Source organism: Cimex lectularius, unplaced genomic scaffold (assembly GCF_000648675.2).
Source record: "Cimex lectularius strain Harlan isolate CLEC.00 unplaced genomic scaffold, Clec_2.1 scaffold353, whole genome shotgun sequence".
Lineage (NCBI taxonomy): Eukaryota > Metazoa > Arthropoda > Insecta > Hemiptera > Cimicidae > Cimex > Cimex lectularius.
This window is the reverse complement of record NW_019393334.1, coordinates 22,085-46,202: the sequence shown is the minus strand read 5'-3', so window position 1 is coordinate 46,202 and position 24,118 is coordinate 22,085. Positions and strand designations below refer to the sequence as shown.

General features: G+C 36.1%; 2 protein-coding genes across 3 annotated transcripts in view; both read left to right on the top strand.

The window, feature by feature from the left end:
- Positions 1-24,118, top strand: part of LOC106672021 (high affinity cAMP-specific and IBMX-insensitive 3',5'-cyclic phosphodiesterase 8) — a 63,909-nt gene that overhangs the window by 18,799 nt on the left and 20,992 nt on the right. For both annotated transcript variants that reach the window (XM_024229940.1, XM_024229939.1), the window contains exons 2-4: positions 621-713; positions 15,734-15,784; positions 15,887-15,941. In XM_024229940.1, coding sequence (XP_024085708.1) covers positions 621-713; positions 15,734-15,784; positions 15,887-15,941 — 199 coding nt within the window. The remainder of the gene's footprint in view (positions 1-620; positions 714-15,733; positions 15,785-15,886; positions 15,942-24,118) is intronic.
- Positions 2,116-4,057, top strand: LOC112128134. The gene has a single exon (XM_024229942.1). It carries the CDS (start codon positions 2,875-2,877, stop codon positions 3,868-3,870), a length of 996 nt encoding a protein of 331 aa, XP_024085710.1. The 5' UTR covers positions 2,116-2,874; the 3' UTR covers positions 3,871-4,057.

The following is a 24,118-nucleotide window of genomic DNA, read 5'->3' as shown; positions in this document are numbered from 1 at the left end:
CAAAATAAATACAAATTAAATGATATAACAAGGAATGATCGATTCAGCTTCACAAATTGCGGTGTAGCCTATGGTCCTTGAACTTTTAAATGATGTATACGACAAAGTTGAAAAATCTCCCTAATCCACTTCTCCTTCATAGAAATGATAAATGATGGAGTGAGTGTGGTGTTCAATACTTTTTAAAAGGATAGTTCCTACTCACAGTNTCATGTCGAGAGACGTGGTTGTAGAAGTCCTTCAACCTGATGATGAGCTAAAAGGCTCGAAATCCGGATCGTTGCAAAACAACTTACTGTGAGTAGGAACTTCTCCTTCATGTCTCCCTGCTCCATAGATCAAAGGATATTACATTTTATATTTTGAATATGTTCAAAACGAAAAACAATTTTTTTAAACGCTTTTGCCAAGCGAATTCCCCAGAAAAAGAGAGACCGACGATTAGAGCATAACAAATAAAAAATATTTTTTCCATCTCATTCTGACATAAAGAGGCGAATGTTTAATGTTTTAACTTCGAGACAATCACCAGCTTTTTGTCTGATATTACCATCTCTTATACTCTCCACCATATAATAGAGTTTCCTGAATTGTAATACATGTATTTTAATTTTTTTCAGGCAGACAGCACGGAAAGAAAGGGGATATATTCTTGTAAATGTAAACCCACATTGTGTACTTGCAACTGTACAGTTTCCAAGCCACAGCTTAAGGTAAATAATAGTATTAATATGTAAGTGTTTAAGCTTAATTTATAACCATGAGCTATAGTTGAAATTTGGGTCGATTCAGGCACAGGGACAAGTTTATTAATGTTAATTGTATATGAACTTTCGTCATAATCCACGTTAAGGTATGTTTCTCTTGCCCGGTCATCATTGATGTGCTTTTTGGTTTACTTTTTTGTATCCTGGAACTGCTTCTTCAGACGAGTTTCGACATAATGTCATCTCCAGCAGTTTCTTCTCAAGCTGACGTTACAAAAAAAAAAAAAAAAGGGGAAAATTGAACTAAAATAGATTTTTCTTAGGTCGTTACTGTTGTAACTTTACTGCATAACCGGCATTGACAAACAAATTAAGTTTTATACGTTTGTCTTTAATGATATCTTGCGTTCCCTATTCATTTTTTATATCCGTTTGGAATTACACCTGTTAAAAATAAAACGCAAAATAAAATAAAACAAAATAAAATCGGAGGCTTGCCGAATAAAATAAAATAAAAGCGGAGGCTTGACGAATAAAATAAAAAAAATAAAAAATTGCGAAGTATTACCTTTGAGTGGACTGTATGAGATATACCTTCTGGCGCGTCGATGGAATCACCTTCGGCGTCACCGAGCTCGGATCCAGCGTCAGAGAAACCTGTTGAGTCTACCAGAAAGTGCGGAGGCGTAACGAAAAAATAAGAGTAATCCTTTCGTACACGAGGGCAAAGAAAAACGAGGGTTGACTGAGGGGAGTCAAAATGAGATTAGACGAATTGGCGAGGTCCGACCAAGCGTGTTCGGTGGTTTGTAACATACTACTACGCGTGACGTCGTCAGGGGCGACTCGACGCACCTTTAATCCCCTTCGGGTCTGATGACGAGGTGCGTTCGCCGTCCACAACAAAGTTGAGTAATGAAACTTTAAATACTTTTTTTTTTTAAGAAAAGAAAATAAAATATGCCCGGTGCGAACAACACCCTCTTTAAAGATATATATGGGAATACTTTTTCTCATTTAGAAACATTCCTTGCACAATACACTTTTTTTCTTTACTTGAAGCTCAGCGCAATTACGCGACGGCCGCCAAAATATCGTCATTAATTGTTGATCCCATGGTGACTCCATTTATAATACTGGCAGAAAACCTTTCGGTTTTTCCGCATCGTGTGTTTTATTAAGTTGCTTCTGCGTTGACATGGTCTTTAAGCCTTTGATGGTGGAATAACGCGGCTTTAAAGATGGCTTCCTTTACTTTTCCATTTTGAGGTCACTGTGTTCTGTGTGATTCGGCATTCGAATTTGATCGGTATCCCCAGGAATTAGATGGGACATGGGCTTGAGGTCCTCTTGGTAAAGTTCTTGCTTTCAATTGGCCACGTTCCTTCCCATCAATCAGTATATTTTCTCTAATTTGATGTTGAGTTTTTCACTTTTTTTAACAAGCATGTTTTTGGGTGGATACACAAAGTTTTTTGCGTCATCGAAGTTATAGAAACGACCTACACGCCATGTAGACAAGAAGCACTTCAGATAAGTCGAGCGGGTCAGAGGTGACAGATTATCAGCCAGCCAGATATCCAGGACCCAATTAGCCTAAGGGCCAGAGACGATAAAGCGCCCTTCTTATCCCTTCTTATCATTGCAACCAAACACATCAGCCCTTAGACCAATTAAACTAATTAAACAAATATGTATAAAACCCCTTGTATCTACTACGAAGGGGCTCACTCTTACTGTTGCGTTCTGTCCGTCATAGTGTCGGTTCCACTGTTGTAATCTTTTACAATAAAACTTCCTTTTTTAAAAAGTCTCTTCCGCAGAGCGGTTATTTAACTGGCGCCCGGAACAGGGACCGCGAAGCTAAAATTCGAAAAAAGTCGTAACCATTTGTCTCGCAGTTGCGTCCAACCGACCCAACGAGAATTTTTAGCGAGCATATCGTTGCTTTAAATCGCGGTTCAAGAACAAATTCAAGACCGAAGAGATCTCCGGCTACGGCCATTTGTCCCATCCAGGAGCGGTCAACGTGAAAAATCGCCTCAAGACGGAGAAAGGAGCAGGAACCAAGAAGGAAGACGGCCTGGCGAAGAAGAACACCAACGTAGAAGTGAGTCCTCATCTTTCGCCTTCCAAATTAATCTTTCCTTCCCCTATAACCACTAAAATGTCTCAGAAAATTAACTATAAAATTGCAAAAGAGGATTATGATCACATCCCTTTCTTTGATGGAAACCCTTCTCAATTAGCACTTTTCTGTGAAATTCTTGAAACAGCCTATAGTGTCCTTTGTGCTGAAAATATAGTAGAAAGAGATTATAATCATAATATTTTATTTATAAAAACAAAGAGCAAGTTAGTTGGCCCTGCCAGAAATGTACTCCTGTCACATGAAATAAATCATTTATTGATACTAATTAAAATTTTAAAAGAAAACTTTGCACACGCAAGATCTTTCGAAATTCTTAAAGAAGAAGTTATGCGTACTAGATTAAACCCAAAAGAATCCCCTATAGAATTTGTGAATAGAGTTCAGGGTTTGCGAAATCTTGTCTATATCCGACTTAAATTAGATGGATTAAGCTCAGAAGCCCTTAAAGAACTAATGATCAGAATAGACAAAGAAATAATATTTCATATATACAAATGTTTACCCCCTGCCCTAAGCAACTATATTATGATCTTTAACCTCGAGTCTTTGGATGATGTTAGAAGCACAATGTATAACAAATGTTCTTTGTTACTCTCAAACGTACAAGTTTTCTCTAATGGTCCTAAACATTTTCAGCACAACAACAATCAATCCAAATACATTAACACTACGTTTGACAACAGACACAAATTCCACTCCAATAATTATCATGGTCAACACTTCAAAAAACCAGACAATTGCAACGATCCTAATCACCCTTTTAATAGGCCAAGACCATTTATTAAACGCGACTCTCAGAACACAGTTTCTATGCGATCGGTGGGAAAACCTCGAATATCAGAGTTGAGGTCCCCGTACGAATTAACACACTGCGTAAAAGCAAAAACAAACCATACTTCGAGAGACAGAATTAACAGATTAGAACACATCATCCATACATTGACAGAAAAATTTGACCATTTTTTAGAACTCGGCAAAGAATCGAAAGGCAGCCCCCCGAGTATCAAATAAACTGCATCTCTCAGTCCCTGCCACATTTTGTTGATAGATTTGGATTCATATGGTTAATCGACACTGGATCTTCAGAAAATTATATTACCCCTCACGCTGTACCCGAAAACTTAATTCTAAACAATGACACTTTTATAATTTCAACTCCCACAGGAAAGAAAAACGGAGAAAAATTTTGCAATTTAGATCTTTCAAACATTTTCAAAAAGCCAGATATTGCGAAATTTCATCTCTTCCCATTTTCAGATAAATACCAAGTTTTGTTAGGATATAAAACCATGCAGAAGCTAGACGTAAAAATAGACCTTAACAATAAAATTCTTTCTTATGATGGTGGCACGATTCCATTGAGATTCTCTTTCGAGCCACCAGAAGTAAATGATAAATATTTTAAAAAGATAAGAAAAAATATAAACGTCGAAGCCGAGATGAACAAAGTGATTTGCGATGAATCCAAGCAGGTTATCGCCATTTGCCCTGAACCTATGGACATCGACTAAACAAGCACTTCTATGAGCTATACCGACTCATTAGTGGCCAATTGCCCCGAAAGGTCGAAAGCTGTGGCTTCGGAAGAAATAAGGGAAGAAATACCCGAGCTAATTAGAACGGAGCATATCAACTCCGAAGAAAAATTTAAAATAATAAAATTATTAAAGGAATACCCTGAAATAATAAAAAGAGAAAACGATAGACTAAGTTCTACAAATTTACTAAAGCATAAAATATTAACCACTGATGACAAACCAGTGTATTCCAGAAATTATAGATACCCCCAAGTGAACCGCAAAGAAGTTCAAGTAAAAATTGACAAATTGCTTGAAAATAAAATAATCCGACATCCCAATTCGCATTTCAATAGTCCAATTTGGGTAGTTCTTAAGAACACGGATGCTTCAAGAAAGAAAAAAGTTGGATTGGTAATTGACTACAGAAACCCTAATCATAAAATACGAAAAAAAACCTCTAATCCAAGCACTAAGACTCTCGTTGATAGCACACATATGACAGACAAATATTACACATTTATTCATTTAATCAACTTAGAACAGATAAAAACGGAACTAGATTACGTAAAAGACTTACTCAAGTTTATACTTAACAAACCAGAATCTTTATCAAAATTGTTTCTCTACACACGAAAGAAATTTAATCACTTAATGATAAACAAATCAAAAACACAAAGACCAAAGAGAGGACTTTTTAATGGTTTAGGAAAGGCAATCTCTTGGATCACTGGAAACATGGACTCTGATGACAAAGAGAGATACGACAAAGCCATAAATGCAATCCAGAGCAACTCCTTTCATTTGCAACACAATGGGGAAAGCCAAATGACAATCAATAAAAAACTAGTGCATGAATTTAATCGTGATATACAAATCATACAAGAAAACAACAGAAAGATAAAATTATTAGCTAATCCCCTATTAAATGAACTAGAAAGGAACCAACTTTATAACGCTATCCTTCTAAACCTGATTTTATTAGAGAATAAAATTAATGATATAGAAAACTCTGTAGAGTTCTGCAAATTAAAAATGCTACATTCTTCTATTTTTAGATACGATGATCTTGAGTCTCTAAAGGAAACTAAAAATATTACGTTTATATCACCTGATCTTAGTACGCTTTGGCAACTAACTAAAGTGCATTGCTCTTTTGTTGATAATAATATCTACTATTTTATTGATATTCCCTTACAAAGCCAAACCTTTGATGCCTATTTCCTGAGAGATCCTATCCAGTTCTTAAAAACTCCCGAGCAACTACAATATACACTTATCCACCCTTAATACTCAAGGCGAAGGATGATTTATTCACTGCTACGTGCATAGAAATTAATAACTTTACATATTGTACAAATAAATCAAAAATTAATAATGATTGTATAAAAAAATATTAACAAACGAAAATCTTTCTAATTGCAAGTCTGTTTTTATATCAAGTGAACCATTTATAAAATATGTACCTTTTATCGACCATTATTTAGCATATAGGACCAAGACAATTGTAATTATTAGAAATAATACTAATGAAACTGTATTCTTAACAAATACTAGCCTAATGAAATTAAGTAGCAACGAAAGATTGTTAAATGAAAAGACAATACCAATGTTTAAAGAAACCAAAGTTTTTTTAACAATAGCTGATGTGTTTGACCAAGTAAAAACCAACATATCTTTTGAAAATTTACATGTTGTAAATATAAAAATGCAACCGTTTGAATTTTTAGAGGATACTCCCTCAAGGTTTTCAACTATGTACATTTATATCATAATATTTATCGGCATAATGTTAGCAGTCCCCACGATTGCTTTTCTCCGCTGGCGCCGTAAGAAAATTTTTCAACCCTCACACGAGATGGAATCAACATATGAAGAAGTCCGTCAAGATGAAAACGCTCAGCCAACACCTGCATCATCCGCTTTCTCAAGACTACCTTTTCTGTCGCAGGAGCTTCGACCTTAAGGACGGAGGAGTTATAGAAACGACCTACACGCCATGTAGACAAGAAGCACTTCAGATAAGTCGAGCGGGTCAGAGGTGACAGATTATCAGCCAGCCAGATATCCAGGACCCAATTAGCCTAAGGGCCAGAGACGATAAAGCGCCCTTCTTATCCCTTCTTATCATTGCAACCAAACACATCAGCCCTTAGAGCAATTAAACTAATTAAACAAATATGTATAAAACCCCTTGTATCTACTGCGAAGGGGCTCACTGTTACTGTTGCGTTTTGTCCGTCATAGTGTCGGTTCCACTGTTGTAATCTTTTACAATAAAACTTCCTTTTTTAAAAAGTCTCTTCCGCAGAGCGGTTATTTAACTTCGATTTCTTGTTACCGGAGAGAGTGCATTGGTTGGGTTGGGTTAAGTTAGGTTAGGAATAGTTAGGTTAAGTAGCTTTAGGCTACGCTACGTACGATTGGGTTAGGGTTAGGGATAGGTTACATTATGTGCTGTCAAGATTAGTATTAGGTTAAGTTATTTACTGTTTATGTTAGGATTAGCGTTCGGTTTAGGCTAAGCAATGTACGGTTAGGATTAATATATCCATGATTCAATGTTTTTGCGCGAAGCAAAGAAAATATGCGAGTGCGAAGCGCGAGTTTTAAAAGTCCTAATTTTTTGATGTGTTTTCCATCACAAGCACGCATTTAAAGCCATGCCAATGTACTTTACTTCGCTGGTGTATGAGATTTCAAGAAAAATCTTCTAGATAGTGCGCATAAGTTGGATTACGTGGCATTGTTCTAAGTTGACTCGGGTTAGGGACGTAGTAAGTTAGGATAGGGAATGGTTAGGTTATAATCCTTTTTAAAAAGATAGTTCCTACTCACAGGAAGTTGTTTTGCAACGATCCGGACAATTTTGCAATTCATGTCGAGAGACGTGGTTGTAGCACTCCTTCAATCTGATGATGAGCTAAAAGCTCGAAATCCGGATCGTTGCAAAACAACTTACTGTGAGTAGGAACTATCTTTTAAAAAGGATTGAACACCGCACTCAGTCCACCATTCATCATTTCTATATGGTTAGGTTATGTTAGGTAGGGTTAGGTTAGGTTAAATATCAATGATTCAATGGTTTTGCGTTAAGCCGAGATAATAAGTGAGTACAAAACAGTAGTTTTGAAAGTTCCAAGTTTCTTTTTTTTGACCTCGCAAGCGCGCTTCTGTCATAGTAAGGTACCTTGCCACGTTGTCATATGGGATTTCACGACAAATTATGTAATACATTTTCAGGGTGATGAAATCAACACACGTTTATCTTTATTCGGCTTAATCCTCCTCTTTGCAGTGCATTTGTTGATTCGGATGCCGTGGTATTTTCCCTGTTTTCTTTTAGATCATCGGGGAAGAGGGCATACAGTGCCCTGTGGCACTCCAGCTTGAATTGGTTTAAGATACGAATTAGGGATCATTTTGCTTAATTCGGAAATAGCTGGTGATATATGTGTGGTGATTAGTGACCGTTAGTCGATGATTATTCGGACATCGTGACGTAGGTTTTAGAAAAATATTTTCTTTATCGTGCCAACGTTCCGATCTTTATTGAGATCATCTTCAGGGCCTGAGATTTACAAGCATTGTTTACATTTAACAAATACATGTAGGATGTGGAAAAAAAGGGATTTATACAATGCAAAAAAATATTTTTTATATTCAATCAAAGTATTTCTACTCACCCAAAGTATTTGTTTTCTCCGTAATTGTGCCATTATTGTGTGTCCTGTTAAGAGTGCCAGTGAGATATTGCTGTTTTATGTATATACGTTGGATTTTGAAGGGGTGGGGAAGGAAGTCGGTATAGAAAGACATTATTAGAAAGACGAAAGGAAAACAAGTTGGTAATAGTTCGGCCAGATTATCCTTTCAGGATTATATAGACGGGGATAAATAGGAAAAGTATAAATTGTTGAAAATTAGGCTATGTAGAAATGTTTAATGTGTGGAATGTGATGATTGTTTTATATGTTATATTATATGTTTTGTGTGATGTAATGATGATATATGTATGTTATCGATACTGAATTTGATTAATGATATTGGCGTAGCTGCGACTAAGTTTGCATGTGTCTGTTTTGTAATTGATGCTGTGTTTATCTCTGTTGATGTTAACCATTTCTAAAAAGTTACGTTTAGGTTTGTTTTGTTCTGTGTATAATATTTTTGGTTTGTAGAAGTCGCAATTGTGTTTGTGTTCAAAAACCTACAGATCCACGACGCAGTTCAAAGTGGTCGCAGTAAAGTCTTATAAAAGGTTAGTTTCGTGTTGACGGTCAAGAAAAACTGTCTGTTTTAAAAGTATTCGTAGTTATCTTCTGTTATATTTTTGTCTGTTAAGTTTTGTGTTGGGATTTCACTCCAGTCTGAAAGTATTTGGCTTCAATGGAAGTCAGTATTTCTTTATTGTTGATGTACAGTGGAGGATAAGGCTGTTTTTTCGATGTGAACGTACATTTTTCTTCTTTCAGTCCTGTTTTTCCCTTTTTGTACCAGTCGTGGATAAGGTCAATGTGGTTTTGGATGTTGGAGGTAGCTTGTAGAAGATTTGACTTAGAGGACAAAACTGCGGTATCATCCGCGTAGGTGGTGATGATGGTGTTAGGGGGTGTAGGTACTACAGCAGTATAAATAACATAAAAGGGGGACCAAGAATGCTCCCTTGTGGGACCGAGAACTCGTTGCCTCACTTCACTCTGAAGTAGCAGTCGGTTAGGTAGAACTCAGGATAGGGTAAAAAGGAGTAATATCACGTCACATACTTCGTAATTGCCTTTGCTATCTCTGATGAGAATATGTCCCATGGCTTACAATTGGATTTATCGGTCAGCGTATAGTCTTCACGCGGAGGAGGAACGCTATCGTGCTGGATCATGGATCTTGGAGTACCTTCTTCTGATGTCCAACCCCGCGGGACGGAAGTACGGACTAGAAACTGAGTACCCTGAACCATTAACTCTCTGACTCACTGACTCCAGCTTTCTCAGATTGACTCCCACTATATCTGATCTGATCGTTTAGCAAGAATAGCCCAGGGAACTAGCTGACTAGGTCTCGAATACGGTGCGAAAATATTCTGTATTGTAATATTTATTTTATAAATTATACAATAAATTTAGCTAATAAATTTATTTTTAAAAATATCGGACAGAAAACCAGCGAGAAGAGGGAGGATGAATAGATACATAAATATAATAGACTAGGAAGGTAGGATGAATCGACACACGTATTGGTCTGAAATTTTTCTTGAGGTCTGAGGGGTCATGAATCTTGATCGTTTTCTATCATTGTTGTCTATCGGCCTGTTCTTGCAATTTTGTTTTGTTAGATATATACTAGCATAGCAACTGAAGATGGCGACAAGCCAACACGCGCTTGACAGTATAAACTGGCAAGACTATGCCAACCGAAATGATCGAAAAAGGCCGAGCTAAAGCGCACTGATAGGAGTGAAAACGTAGTGGTTATAGAAATATCAAAACAGGTATAAACTTAAAAGAAGGAGAGATGTCATCACGTAGAAAATCATTGGCACTGATGGCGTTCCACAAGCGAATCAATTGGCCAACGCTAGGACAAAATGGTGAAATAAACCCAAATTGTAGACCCATATATCGAAGAGAACCAAATTACTCGTTGCTTCACTAAATATAGAATATTTTACCCAGGTTCAATGCAAGGATCAACAATATAAATAAACAATTTTTTTTAAACTTGAAATCATTTTGTGTTTATTTCAGGCACTCATCATTGCGGATAAGAATGACAAATACTTCAAGGAACTCGCCAAAGCGATCGACAAGGCGAAATTTTCCAACGTGTGGGTACGGACTATCAAAGAGGCAATAAATTGCTTTCCGAACTTACTTCCCAATCTTATATTCGTCGATGTAAGACATACAGATCACAAAGAAAACTTTATAAGGTCAATATAAACAAACACTCTTCATTTATTTAAATTGCCATTTAATACATTTTTATAACTGCATAACATTGTAATATATTATTTGGAATGTTTTGGTATTATGCTCATAAGCCAAGCGTTTAACCGCATTTGGCATATGAATCTCCTGTAGCGTGTCCTACCTTACCCTACCTTACCTTTCTACCCTCTACTTAATCCTCCGCTAGATCTAGGATTATTTTAAGGCAGGCTTGTCCAAACATCATATTCCATCTTGGACAGACTTGTGATTCATACATAATATTTGCCCCAGATCTTGCTGACCCAATTAGGAAATGATCCTAACTGGCAAGGGACCTGGTTGGCTTTCTCCAAAGTGAAATTTTCTGCAACAGGTTAGAAAAAAATTTATTAGGTTTTCTATCGTAAAACGTTTCAAAGAATTGAACATTTTTCTCTGTAATGTTAATGTATTACACTTGCTGCTACAAGTTTTTAAGCTTAGCACCAGTATTCAGAAATAAGATTAAAAAACTTTTCATAGTTTGCTAGTTAGTTCAGTTGCTTTGATCTTTCTTTTAAGAAAGAGAAGGTTTTTTTTACGATGGTTCGCAACAGCAGAGGTTATATCAAACCCTCGGGGTGCCGGTGTTTTTGAAAGAAAAACCATTCGAATCCAGCGGCCCTGCATTCGAACCCGGAACTTTTACCTTACTGTGATGAGCGCCTTTACCTTAGCGCGTCAACTCCTAAACCGTTGGGGCCACCGACGCCCCAAGAGAAGGTTGTTATTGCTGCAATTCTTTTCCACGGATTGGTATCCTAGCAAGTCTTGAAAGAAGGGATTGCTTCTTCTTCTTCAATTGGTTCTAGCTCCTTGTTTCGACCTAATCACAGCAAAAATCCTTCGACACCTACCTAAAAGAGCTGTAGTTTTCCTAACCTACATTTACAATTTTGCACTTAGTACCACACACGTCCCACACTATGCCTATAATTGGCACACGTCTAGAAAAACTCCTGCACTAGCACATTCTCACCATCCTTCATTCCCGCAACCGGCAGTTTGGGTTCAGACGTACTTGTCAAGTCCTCTTGCTGTTTATTTCTGTATTTTAGTGTTCCAAGTAGAAAATGACAATAAGCGCACAACATGTACACTTTTACTTTACGATAACCTTGACGTGATTGACATGTACTTGCCTTAAAAGAAACAACTCAATATACACTTGAGACTTCTTAAAATACCGAACAAATGTTTGTCATACAGCAAGAAACTTAGGAGGTCAACAGTTCAACATTAACTGGTAGTTTCTCCTCTTATTTTTGTCACTGTGACCTCCTTTAATATTTTCTATGGAACAAGCGTTAATATTTAGCACATACTTCCGCTTGAAAGTCCTAGGTGCGTTTCCCAAATGAGTTTGATGATCGTACACAATGTACCTGACTTCCTTCATTGGATTTCGAGCCACCTGATTTTCGTCTGACTTCTTCTATGACTGTGTAATTTGTTAAAACTTGGTGACTTGTTTTTATTACCTTATTCTTGAATCCTGTTTAATAGAATTCTGCTTCAGAGTAAGATGCTACAACTCAGATTTTGCAGGCCGATGCCCACAATGGAGTATTGGTATTGATCTTATCCTTTATACAATTTATACCGCAGACTTTCCTATACATCCCAATTGGTTGTATTGCGATTTTGTCAGGATTGCAAATATCTCAAACGTATTTTACCCTATTTAGAGTCGGAGGGAACTGTTAATTGGAAGAAAATCAGGAACCGGTCGACTGAATGAGACAATATTCAGTTATGCCGCGCTTTCTTTCGGAGATATATTTTCTCCTTCCTCGGGGCCTATATTTGTGTTAACATTAATATCAGGTATTACATTTTTAAATTATCACAATATTATAACAAAATTACTTACTTAGTAACTCATCTACTTGAAGTGGCACAAGCGTTTAACCGCATTTGGCATATGAATGTCCTGTAGCGTGTCCTACCTTACCCTACCTTCCTTTCTACCCTCTACTTAATCCTCCGCTCTTATCGAATAGAGCTGTTCTTTCGGGTCTGAAAAGTCTCCGAATACTGCTCTCTGGCAGAGGAGTATCGAAGGGAAGTGTGCAAGAATCAATCCTACATATCCTTTGTACTACAGATGTTCCAATACTCCTTGCACCTTTTGCCGATGATACAGCTGTACTATCCGCTAACCCCGATCCTGCGGTTGCTTCGTAAGTTCTGGAGGAACATATCACATGTATAGCAGATTGATGTAGTCAATGGAAAATGAAGATAAATGAAAGCAAGTGCATTTACACTCTGAAGCAAATCTCTTTGCACGATATACTACAACAATGTTCCTACCCCCAAATCCAACTACGTTCGTTACCATAGGTTCAGACTAGACTCACGCTTAACACGGAATCAGCACACACGACCGACACTACAAGACATCCCATAAGACTTCTCTCTGAGGAGTAGGCTGTGAAGTTTATTCAGTGAAGTGGGAGAATAATATTGATTATTTGTTCCCCACAATGTAAATATGTAAATAGCTGTAAATACATCCATGTTCATCAAATTACACATTGTAACCAAGAATTGCAAACTGTAATAAAATATTAAAATAGAAAAAAAAACTTTTATCTCATAATAATTCGACACGCAGATTTGATCGTGATCTCTTTTCCACTTGAGTGAAAAGCTGAGTTTTGTGACAGTTACTTAAATATATGATAGATGATAGATACTGAAATATATCTATATTAATAGATTAGTCTCAAGTGAACAATAATAAGAAAATTCCGAAAATTGGAAAAAAAAAGACATCAGGATAACAGGTAAGCACATCTGATATAATACAACACTATTATAATAAAGATAGATGTTTACCATGAAAAATAAGACAATCATTAGCACATAACACAACTTTCCAATTTGAATAATACCACCAGTGATTTCCAAACAAACTAGATTTAAAAAATACCACAAAGTTTGGTTTTTAAGAAAATGTATAATTAGGTATGCCCTTATGTTTAAGCCTAGAGATTGTCAAACTTCACGAAAATTTTGATTATTTAATAAGCTATCAAACGGTACAAGAATAAACATCGATGAAGATTATCAACCAGTTAATTCAATGCTCTCAGTTATCGTATTTTTGGTCAAGATAAACAGCAAGGTTTGTTTTATTACCAAGCCAAATTAGGTGCCTTCTTACATAATATCCAACGCACTAATGCAAAATTTCCCACTGTTGGATGGTTTTTTAAAAATATCAGAACTATATAAATCGGTATAAATAAATAAATACATGCATTGTCTAGACCACAATCTATTTTCTGAAAATATTATTTTTTGTAAATAAATTTGAATAAATTGTACTAATATTATTGTAATCAGTTTTCAAATTGAAAGCGGTGGGATCATTTTGTACATGTATAGATTCTTTGAGTAATATACGCCCTAGAAATTTTTCATGGTCTAAAATTTTTATGTCGTCAATATTTAACTGAAAGTTGTGTTTATGTTCAATTGAATGTTTCGACAGTTCCCGCTCTACTATGGTTTTTGCGATCTTATGTATGGGCTTTAATGTGTTCGACCAAATATTTTTGGTCTAACCATAGACCAACCATTTTTTGTCATAGTAGCACCTTGAGAAAGACTAAATGTAATCCTAACCCATCACGGACTGACGATAGGTATGGGGACCGTTCGTTGGAAGTTGTTTCATACAGGGTGTACTATCATCACTCAAAAAATTTTTTGCACTATTACCACAAAAAAAAAAAAATACGCACTATCTCTGAACACACTGTACATCTACCCAGTGTTGGCTTTTTAGGTGTTTTTAAAACTTTAAAATTTGTTAGTGGTTCAACTTGTGATATTAGAATTTTAAGAATTTTATGTAAGTTTATTCAGCATAAAGAACTTTGTACTTAACACCTGGGACTAATTTATTAATATATTGAAGTATTTGACCCAAAACTCAGATTTTGACTCCAGTGGAAAAGAGATAAAATCTACATTTCTAATTATTATAATAGTAGATAAGAATTATTAAATAAGTAATTTGGCTGTAGCATTGTTATAATTTAAAAATGTAATACCTGATATTAATGTTTACACAAATATAGGCCTTGAGGAAAGAGTAAATACATCTCCGAAAGGAAGCTCGGCAAAAGTGACTATTGTCTCATTCAGTTCAACAGTACCCGATTTTCTTCCAATCTTTAATCTGTGGCCGATCCTATACTCAACAGTCTCTGTTATTGGCTTTTTGGAAGATTTTTATTTCTTTAAGGAAGTAAAGAATTCTTCTTAGGGGTATAGTATCTAGGATTAAATTGCACATGGGTTTTCCTAGGTACCATTTTCTTTTCCTACGTATTGCTGGACAGTTGCATAGGATATGTCCTGTTGTCTCCGCCTCCTCTAGGCATTAAAGTGGTATTTTACTGGATCATGTCCTGTAAGTATATGCACCCGTTAGGTTTTCGAATTCCTTTGTTTTCATGCTATTTCTCTCATTGGGTTGTTTTGGTGAGTAGCCTTTTTGCTTGCCTTATATTTTGTTTTTCCTCTTATTTGTTGTGTACTTTAGTTACCCAAGACTCCATTTCTTTTTTAAATTGTTTACAATTTATTCCACAGAATAGATTTGGGACGGTTTTGTTCCGTCGCACCGCAAGGTAAAAACCTTGTATATTTGTTGTCTTAAATTCCTTCATGACCTGTGACCCACCTAAGCGTTAGGCTATTTGTGGATCCTAGTATTTTATGGTCTTCAGGAAGTTCCAGTTCCACGAGTTTTATGTTGATCTCTTAGGCTTGAATAGCCTTTGGAGCTGCCTTCTGTTTGACGGTATTACTATTGCACCCTTGAGATATTTGCATTTATTTCATGTGTACATTTGTCTATGGCTATTCGGTTTGAAAGATGATTACTGTGGAGCCAAGGGCCAAGTGGTGCTCATAGTTCTTCTTTGTTTGCTATGTCTGTAAAAGTGCCCCGCTTTGAACCATCCACCATAGAATAGGCTGTAGGTTTTTTTTTCTTTTACTGTATCTCTCCATTTTATTTTTTCAACAATTATGGTTTTTTCAAAGCCTTTCATTTTTATGTTACATTGACTGACATTTTGTTTTTGTTGCTTTGCTTCGGATAAGTTACATATGTCAGGGTGTTGATTTAACAACAATTATGCTAATTCATGTCATTCTTTGAACTTTTTGTATTAGTCTTTTCAGTCTTTCTTTGCCCTATTTTGGCCATCATATGTAACTTGCATCTAGGCCCGACAATTGTAAGTTATAAAAAAAAGGTCATTTTCGGATTTAACCCTCAAGCTGTATCACAGGGTCTTTGGCTTATCGTACGGTTGTGAATCATTGAAATCAGAATTTATTAAGAACAACTATTTTTTTCAGAGCAATGAGAAGTACCCAGCCGATGATTTTCGTCGCAATCGTCGAACCAAGGTAACTATCTCGTGTTAATTTTTGCATGCAAGCTTACTTATCACACGCTGGGATGTTTGCATATAGAACTTTATTTTTTACTTTCTCCTTCTTTTTTTTTAGCCAAATCGAAAAAGCAGACACAGTTGATATGGCCGTAAGATTAGGCTACGATAAGGTAAGTTGTTTGAGAAAAAAATCACTTTTCAATTATTAAAAGCTCATTAAGTCCTTAAATATAACTGAAAAATTAATATTACGTATAATTGATTGTTTAATGACATAATAACAGGTTGTACGGCTATAGAGAGGTTAAAGGTTGCCATCATCCGATACTATTTTCTAAAAAACTATTTAGTCAATTACGATCAATATTTTTTTTCATTTCTTAATACACTAAGAATTTGTGGCTACGGTTTTGGAAAAATATCGATTCGTTAGTTTTTGGCAAAAAGCGAAAGTTGTGTCACAATTGTACACCTTTTTTTACACAAAAATGTATTACTCAGCTCATGGGTGTATTTTTTAAAATGTTCATCGCTGTGATTGTTTGCATATTATTGCGCTAAAGGAACAAAAAGAATAATTTCGATATGATAAACAGCTTTGGAGAACTTTTCAGGAGAAGCAATTTTTTGATCAAGCTCGAATTTCTTTCCTTTTAGGTGATTTCTAAAAACAATTGCGTTACGATTGTTTGCCTATTATTGTTCTATAAAATAAAAACTTATTATTTCAATATGATGAAGAGATTGAAGTTCGAGTTTTGGGCTTTTGGGTTTTCCGGTACTTTCTAAATTCAATTCCTCGTTCCGATTGTTTGCCCATACAATAAAAGAAGATCATTTTCACATGATGAAGTGGTTGGGAGAAAAGTGTACAGAAATGGGAAAAAATACACCTTTTCAAGAAATTTTCTGATCATCATTTCTCAGTTACAACAACAACAAATGACCAACAGACTTGGCTGTTGGTTTTAGTCCCGTCCGTGAAAATATGAATATCAACATTGGAGGTTACATAATTTTTGTTAACAATATCCATAAATACTGCAGAATGCGTCCATTTATCGACTGGAAAATTTTTGTCTACTTCAAGGTTAGGCCCCACTTGTGAGGTCGACGGCTTTACTGATTTAATTTGGTCTACTACTTGTTGAATACATATGTCGATAGACAGAAAGCCTCTAATATGCCTACAGTTTCGAATGAAATTGTCCTGAAACCCTTTATTACCTTTCGTGCAATTTTATGTTGTGCCGCGTAGGTGAGGATTGAAAGAATCGCTCCTTTGTAACTAATTTCGAAAGCGTTACTCCCCAGACTCCAATTCACCTTGGCTGGTCTCCTAAGTAGATTATTTAGCTGCGAAACTTTTTCGCATATGTAGTCTAGTTGACTATTCCAAGTAAGTTTTTTGTTTATCCGAACTCCCAAGTATTTCATCTCATGCACTACTTTTAGGCGGATACCACATAGATACGCCATAATTGGGTCTACATTTCTCAGTTTGGTAACATATAAGAATTGGGATTTTTCTGGATGAAATTTGATCTTATTTCGGTGTGTCCATTTCTCTATTTGGTGTAATGTCTCGTTTGCTATAAGTCAATCATTGGACATTTATGGGCAATAGTAATAAGAATGTCATCGGTAAAAGCGAAGATCTGCGCTCCTTCTGGATGTTCTAGGTTTAAAATGAGTCGTAATGATTGTCCAGAATCGTGGGCCAGAACATCATCCCTGAGGACATACTTTTTCAGCTTGTCTGTTGACGGACCAAAAGCCTATTTTTAGTGTAGCTGATCGGTTTGCGAAGTAACTACTTGACAAGGAGTATAGATTACTGGAGCATTCTTTCTTTTTAAGTTGAGCAAGAATAGCAGGCCAACATGCAGCATCCTCCTTTGACATCCAGTAAGATGATAATAATACCGTTTTTGGAACGCAGGTGAGATTCTAGGGTGTCTTTTACATCTATTAGGGCATCAACTGTACTCTTTGGGGCATAAAGCCATACTGTCAGTCAGATAACTTTACTCTTTCCAAATCGAAACATTATTTTATCGATCATTGATTTTTCAAGAATCTTTCCCCGGAGAAAGGTCGTTTATTTTGTTCTCTTCTTTCACAAAGGCTATTTGAAACATAAAATTTACTTGTTGTACGATAACTTTTGTTAGCCCGTCATCTCCAGGCATTTTCTCTCTGAATCCAGTGATAGTATTTGAAATTTCTTTTTTAATGGATGGTAAATATTTTTTTAATGGGATTTTCAGCAATTTCTTCTTGGATTTCTGTGTGACTAATATTGTATGGATTATACTGGTAAGCATTTTTCAGAATTTCCGAGAGAGTTTCTTCAATACTATTCGTGTAGGTCCCGACTTCCTTTAGAATTGATGTTAGTTTTAGGGTTTCTTTCGTTTTCCCTGCTGTGGCTTTGTACGCAATGTTCCACGGTGAGGACTTGTCGGTTACGGTGCTCATATTTCTTCATGAGTTCTTTTTACTTTCAAGAATTGTCTTTTCGCTTTGTTCTCTCTTTTGCGGATTTCTCTCTGGTTTTGATCTTGCGTAGTTCTTTGATATTTTATTCTCAGTCGCCTGTAGTATTTACGAGCTGCCGATATATCGGGGTCCACCACGAAATACTGCGCTTATATAGTGGTATCGAGGAATTACACGTCTGTGTGATGAAGCCCGTGAATATTTTGGTTAGGTTGTTGAATTCAGTTCTATTTTTGCCACGTATACATCAAGCGGTTGTCGATGATTTCTGTTTTGTTACTTCATTATTAAATTGTAGTATTACTTGTTTTCTTTCAAAAGTGCTTTCTTAACTATTTATCGGTATCCTTGTTCACATTTTGATGGGGTGTATTTTTACATTTTTTAATGGTGTTGGGGGGGTTATACACAAGTGACGACTGGAAAACGAGGGTGATGGTACTTCGTCGGTAGATAAAGGATTAAAATGTACATAAAAATCATTTTATTCAAGATTTCTTCAACCTAAAATCAGATTAAGTATTATTATAAAATAAAACGTAAATATTGCTTAAAAAGGACTTAAAACGGATTAGTTGACACCCTTGAGAAGTGGTACCGCTCCAGTTTTCTTTAATAACATTTCATGTGGTACATTCAAAAGCTGTAGATCCTAGAAGCTATAAAATGACTACTTGCTTTCTTCGAAATATAATTGCCCTTTCATTATAAGAATGCATATTAGTTGAAAATATTTTTTTTCTAGAAGTAAACATAGCAGTAAAACAGTATTTTTTATAAATAAAATATAAAATAAAATAATAAAAAAAAAAATAAAGTAGAAACAAGCGATTCGAACGACGAACAGGTTACCACCCCACAGTACTCAAAACGGAATCACAACAAAATGTAAAGTATCGAAGAAAATACTGACGAGCATTTTTTTTAAATCAAGCTTTTCGGGGATTTCACCAAAGTTGCCTTATTTTGCAAATATTCCAAAGACACACTCACTTTTACATTTTTTAGAACTTAATGATCTTAGTGAAATTTCCTTTGTAAGGTTGAAAAACGTGATATCGAACCCAAGGAGAGCAGCATACCAAGAACAACGTACATGTCATATCTTTTATAGCTTTGGAGTGCTTAAATGATCAGATATAAATCAGATGGATTTGTTAGGGCTCAAATGACACTTGCTCATTTCCACCACCCTAAAGCTTCTAGGATTAGACTACTCTACCTTTCATGGAAACAAGGAGGCAGACAGAGACTTTGCAATGTCGAACAGCTGTGTAAACAGGGGGAGAATTCGTGAAACTGTATTTTCAGCAATTACATACTCCTGTGATAAATAAAATTAAATGTCGAGATAAAGATTATACAGACTTTGAGTCGCAGAAACAAATATTGTATCGTCTGTGAAAGTGATAAAGAATGGATGGGCTCAGAAGCAATTCCGCGGCAGATTTTACGCAAATCTTTAAGCAAATGATATTGATTTACCCGCGTCATATAAGTAGCTTATCAAATGCTATTTATACCCGAAACGGAAGGATTCATCTTCGCGGTTCTGGATCAGGTTGTCGCTACTAACGCTTATAAGAAGTTAAAAAGTATATAGTTATAGGTGTCACAACTCAGAGATCTCGCGACACGTGAACCGTGGAAGCGGGGGCGTGGCCAGCCTTTTCAGCGGGGAAAGAGACTCCGCCAGATTACGTCCTTTAGCGCCAGGCGTGCTAAGGACGTTGTTAAGGACAGACCTGTGGCGGAGGGGACCCCCAATTAAGTGTAGGGTAATTAAAATAACCCAAAAAGCCATCCTTTAGATAAAATTTTTCTCCCCCTCTATTTATATGTTTTTTTTGTTAACAATACAGAAGTACCTTTATTTTTAATAATTTAACCTTATTCCCGTAATCCCCTTTTTTAGTGCACCGAACCTCCTTTTCCACCGTCTCTCCCACAAAGGGACGAGGAGGTCGTGGCAATCCTCGATCCATTTTTCCCGGATGAAATAATTTCTTTTTACTTTTATCCATTATTCCTAATAAGTCGTATTTTCAGTTTTATGTGTTTATAAGAAATTATTTTATGTTACTAAAAGTTGTTCAAAATAATATTTCCTTAATTTTTGCGTAAATTTTAAATTTCGGAGAAAGCTGTAGACGAGAAAAGTCGCCGGTTACAACAACTCATTCATGCCGATTTATCTTCGCGGACATTGAACTCTACAAATACACGCATTAGACCTGGATTATTCATCGCTTAATATATANATATATAAAGTTATATCCGAAACGGCTGCTTCTGTCATCATAATAGATCCTGCAGACTCAGCAACTAGGCTAATACTCTTATATATCGAGGAAAACACCTGAAACAAGAGTCTAGATCCTCTGGGCAACCAAACATCTTGGCAAACGTTGATTTAAATTTCCACGTCACTCAGATGTCAGCCACCACCATACTCAGCCCCGGTTTGGGTCGTCCCAAAAAAAAACTGAAGCCTCTGGACGGAAAAAGTGGCGCTTAGTCATCGATTACCGCAAGTTCAACGAAAAAATTGTCGAAGACAAATATTCGATACCAAACATAACAGACCTAAGTTAGGCCGATGTAATTATTTTACGACAATTGACCTTGCATCAGGTTTTCATCAAATCGAAATGGACGAAAACTATCGCTCGATACTGTTGTACCAACAAGGAAAAGTAATACGCGGGACTAGTACGTTAACCGATGGGGTCACTCTAACTAGCTATTGTAAAATAATTAACCACACTAGAGAAATTATAAGAGATAAATTAGAATTTATCAACCCACAAGGGAATATTATTAAAGATAGATTTAAGAGAGGAATTATAAACGGTCTCGGAACAATAATTGAATTTATAACCGGTAACTTAGATAACAACGACAAAGAAAGATTCGAAAAAAATATTAAACATTCACAACAATCACAAATAAATGCTCAATACTCACTAAACTCAGAAATCATAAAAGAATACAACAAAACACTACAAACTATAAACCAGAATAATCACGTGATTGCTAAGAAGATATTGAAACTACCGAGAACATTGACCATTACATGGATTTAAACAGACAACATAATATCTTAAATCAAATACAGATTCTATATCTCATTATATTAAACGCATTACAGGATATAGAAAATTCTATAGCATTTTGTAAATTAAAAACATTACACCCCAGCATAATTTCCCCATCCGAACTATTCTATGAACTAAATAAAATTTCGCCTTACTATGGAAATAGATTACCTTTTGAAGTTCACCCACAAAACATAATAAACTATGAGGAAATTATCAAAGTCAATTGTATTATCAAACCTACAGAAATTTATATTTATTAGAAATACCTATTGTACAAGATGTAAACTTCCGACTATATGAAATGTACCCCGTAGCTGCCAAATACGGAGAAAGCTTTTTAACTATACTTCCAAACGTTAAATATTTACTCAAACCACAATCTGGTCTTGAGAAAACAATAATTACACTAAAGAGTACTTGCACACAAAAAATTGCACACGTACACCTTTGCCCTCCTGATTTAATAACTTACACAAACGCTCATTGTGAATTGAACCTGCTAGAAAATGGCATCTCTGCCAACCACTTGGAGTGGATACCACAAATCAGCCAGTATCTGGCAACTTTCCCCACAGGAGAACGTTTAAAAATCATCGACCAGGACATCGCCGAGGATAAACTACTACAAGGAGTCTTCCTCATCAATCCAAACAAAGGTTCGGATAACGTAAATATGTTAGTTATTAGTTAAAAAGTCCCACGACAAGAACGGCGAAAATTATTTTAGAACTAAATATAGGGGAAGTTTTAAAAATCAAAAAAAGTTCCAGAAAGGAATATCTGGAGATGATAAGGAAAGGTCGAAATCAATCGATAAATCAGATCACTGGTAAATTAGGGCAAAAGTCAATTAATTTTAATAAAGTTTTACCTTTTGCGGGATCTTTGGAGTCAATTAATAGCAATGAGTCAAAAAGTAGTAACAGTCAATGCGAACGGTTCCATTCATCCCGCAGCCAGAAATCGAAAAACGTGCAATGTAAAAAAAACTAGAGTACAGGATCTACGGCGTTAATCTAAAGGCAGATCAAAATACGTCAAAGTTCAACAAATTTAATAATCACATTCAAACAGAAATTAATAATTTAAAAGTTTTAAGTTTAATTGATACTGGCGCCGGCAGTTCATGTATACAATCAACATTATTTGAAAGGTTAAAAAATTTTAAAAAGAACCTAAAGACTAAACCATGTAATATTAAAGTCATCGTAGGGAATTCTCAAACAATTAACGTAGATAAAAATCCCTTTTAAAAATTAAAGTTGGTAACTTCACATAGACACATGAAATGTATTTAATCTTAACTTTACCGTCACCAGTAATTTTGGGATTAGATTTTTTAGGGAAAACTCAAATGTCCGCCGTAGATCCTTTCGAAAACACAATATCCTTTAAATTTAGACACGAAACCAAAATTTTTATGATGGACCATTCAAAACTAACTCGATCAGTATCCATGATCAAACAAGAGGATTTTAGGAGACACCTAAAAGACAAATACCCTGACGTCTTAACCAAAACATTAGGGTGTACAAGGGGATACTCGTATAACATTACGTTGAGGGAGGGGGCTGTCTTCGATCCCAGAAAATCAGGGATTTGCTATCGATCACGACCTGAGTGATTCCAGGTCCTCAAGTCCAAGATTGCAGCTCTTCTTGAAAATAATGTTATACAGAAAATTAATTCTCATTTCACGTCCCCATGTTTTCTTGTCCCCAAAAAATCTAGGGAAGAAAAACCAAAACATTTTTGTTTGGTCGTGGATTATAGGACACTGAAGGATAAAATTCAGTATATTTCGCATCCTACCCACACAGTAGAAGATGCAATTATTCATTTAAGAAAGGGAGTGTACTTTACCGTTTTTGTTTTAAATTCAGCATATAATCAAATACCCCTGACTAGACAGTCGCAGAAATTAACGGCATTTCAAGTTCCGTGGGGCGTATATGCTTTTAAAAGAGTACCCTTTGGCTTGGGAACTTGCAAATTTTCATGGAAAAGACGTTTGGGGATTTAATTTTTGATTGCGTTTTTTTCTTTTTCGACGACCTAGTGGTTTACTCTGAAAATTATGAGCAACACTTAGAGCATCGTAAACTAATTTTCGACCGTTTGCGGGATGCCGGATTGACGATAAATGAAGAGAAGCTGCAGCTCGCGCAAACTTGGATAAATTTCCTCGGGCACATCATAAGCCATAAGTGGGTGGAAATTGATCCGCGTCGTACGAGCATCTTGCTAGAGATACCCCGTCCCAGAATTCCTCGCGAGGTCGCTCAGTTTCTAGGCGCTATAAATTTGTTTAGCCGATTCATTCCCGACTTTGCAAAGATTGCCAGCCCACTGAATGAGTTGAGAAAAAAGGACGCGAATCTGGAGTGGACGTCTGAGGCGGAAAATGCCTGGATGACCTGAGGAAAAAGATTACGGAGCCGCCATTCTTGCCAGTCCAGAGTTTACAACCCCATTCGCGGTATTTACGGATGGCTCAAAGCTAGGGGTTTCAGCATGTTTAACCAACGTGGTGAACGGGGAGTAACAACCCATAGCGTTCACCTCGCGAAAACTAAAGCATGCGGAGAAAAATTATTCAGCTTATGAGTTATAAGCTTTAGTTATCGNAACAAAAAAAAAAGTCTTCTCAAAAGGGTATATAACAAATTATATTTTTTCACTTGGAAAGTTTAGCTAGTAAACACATTTTGCAATAGCAATTAAGAGTTTCCCAGGTTTACATT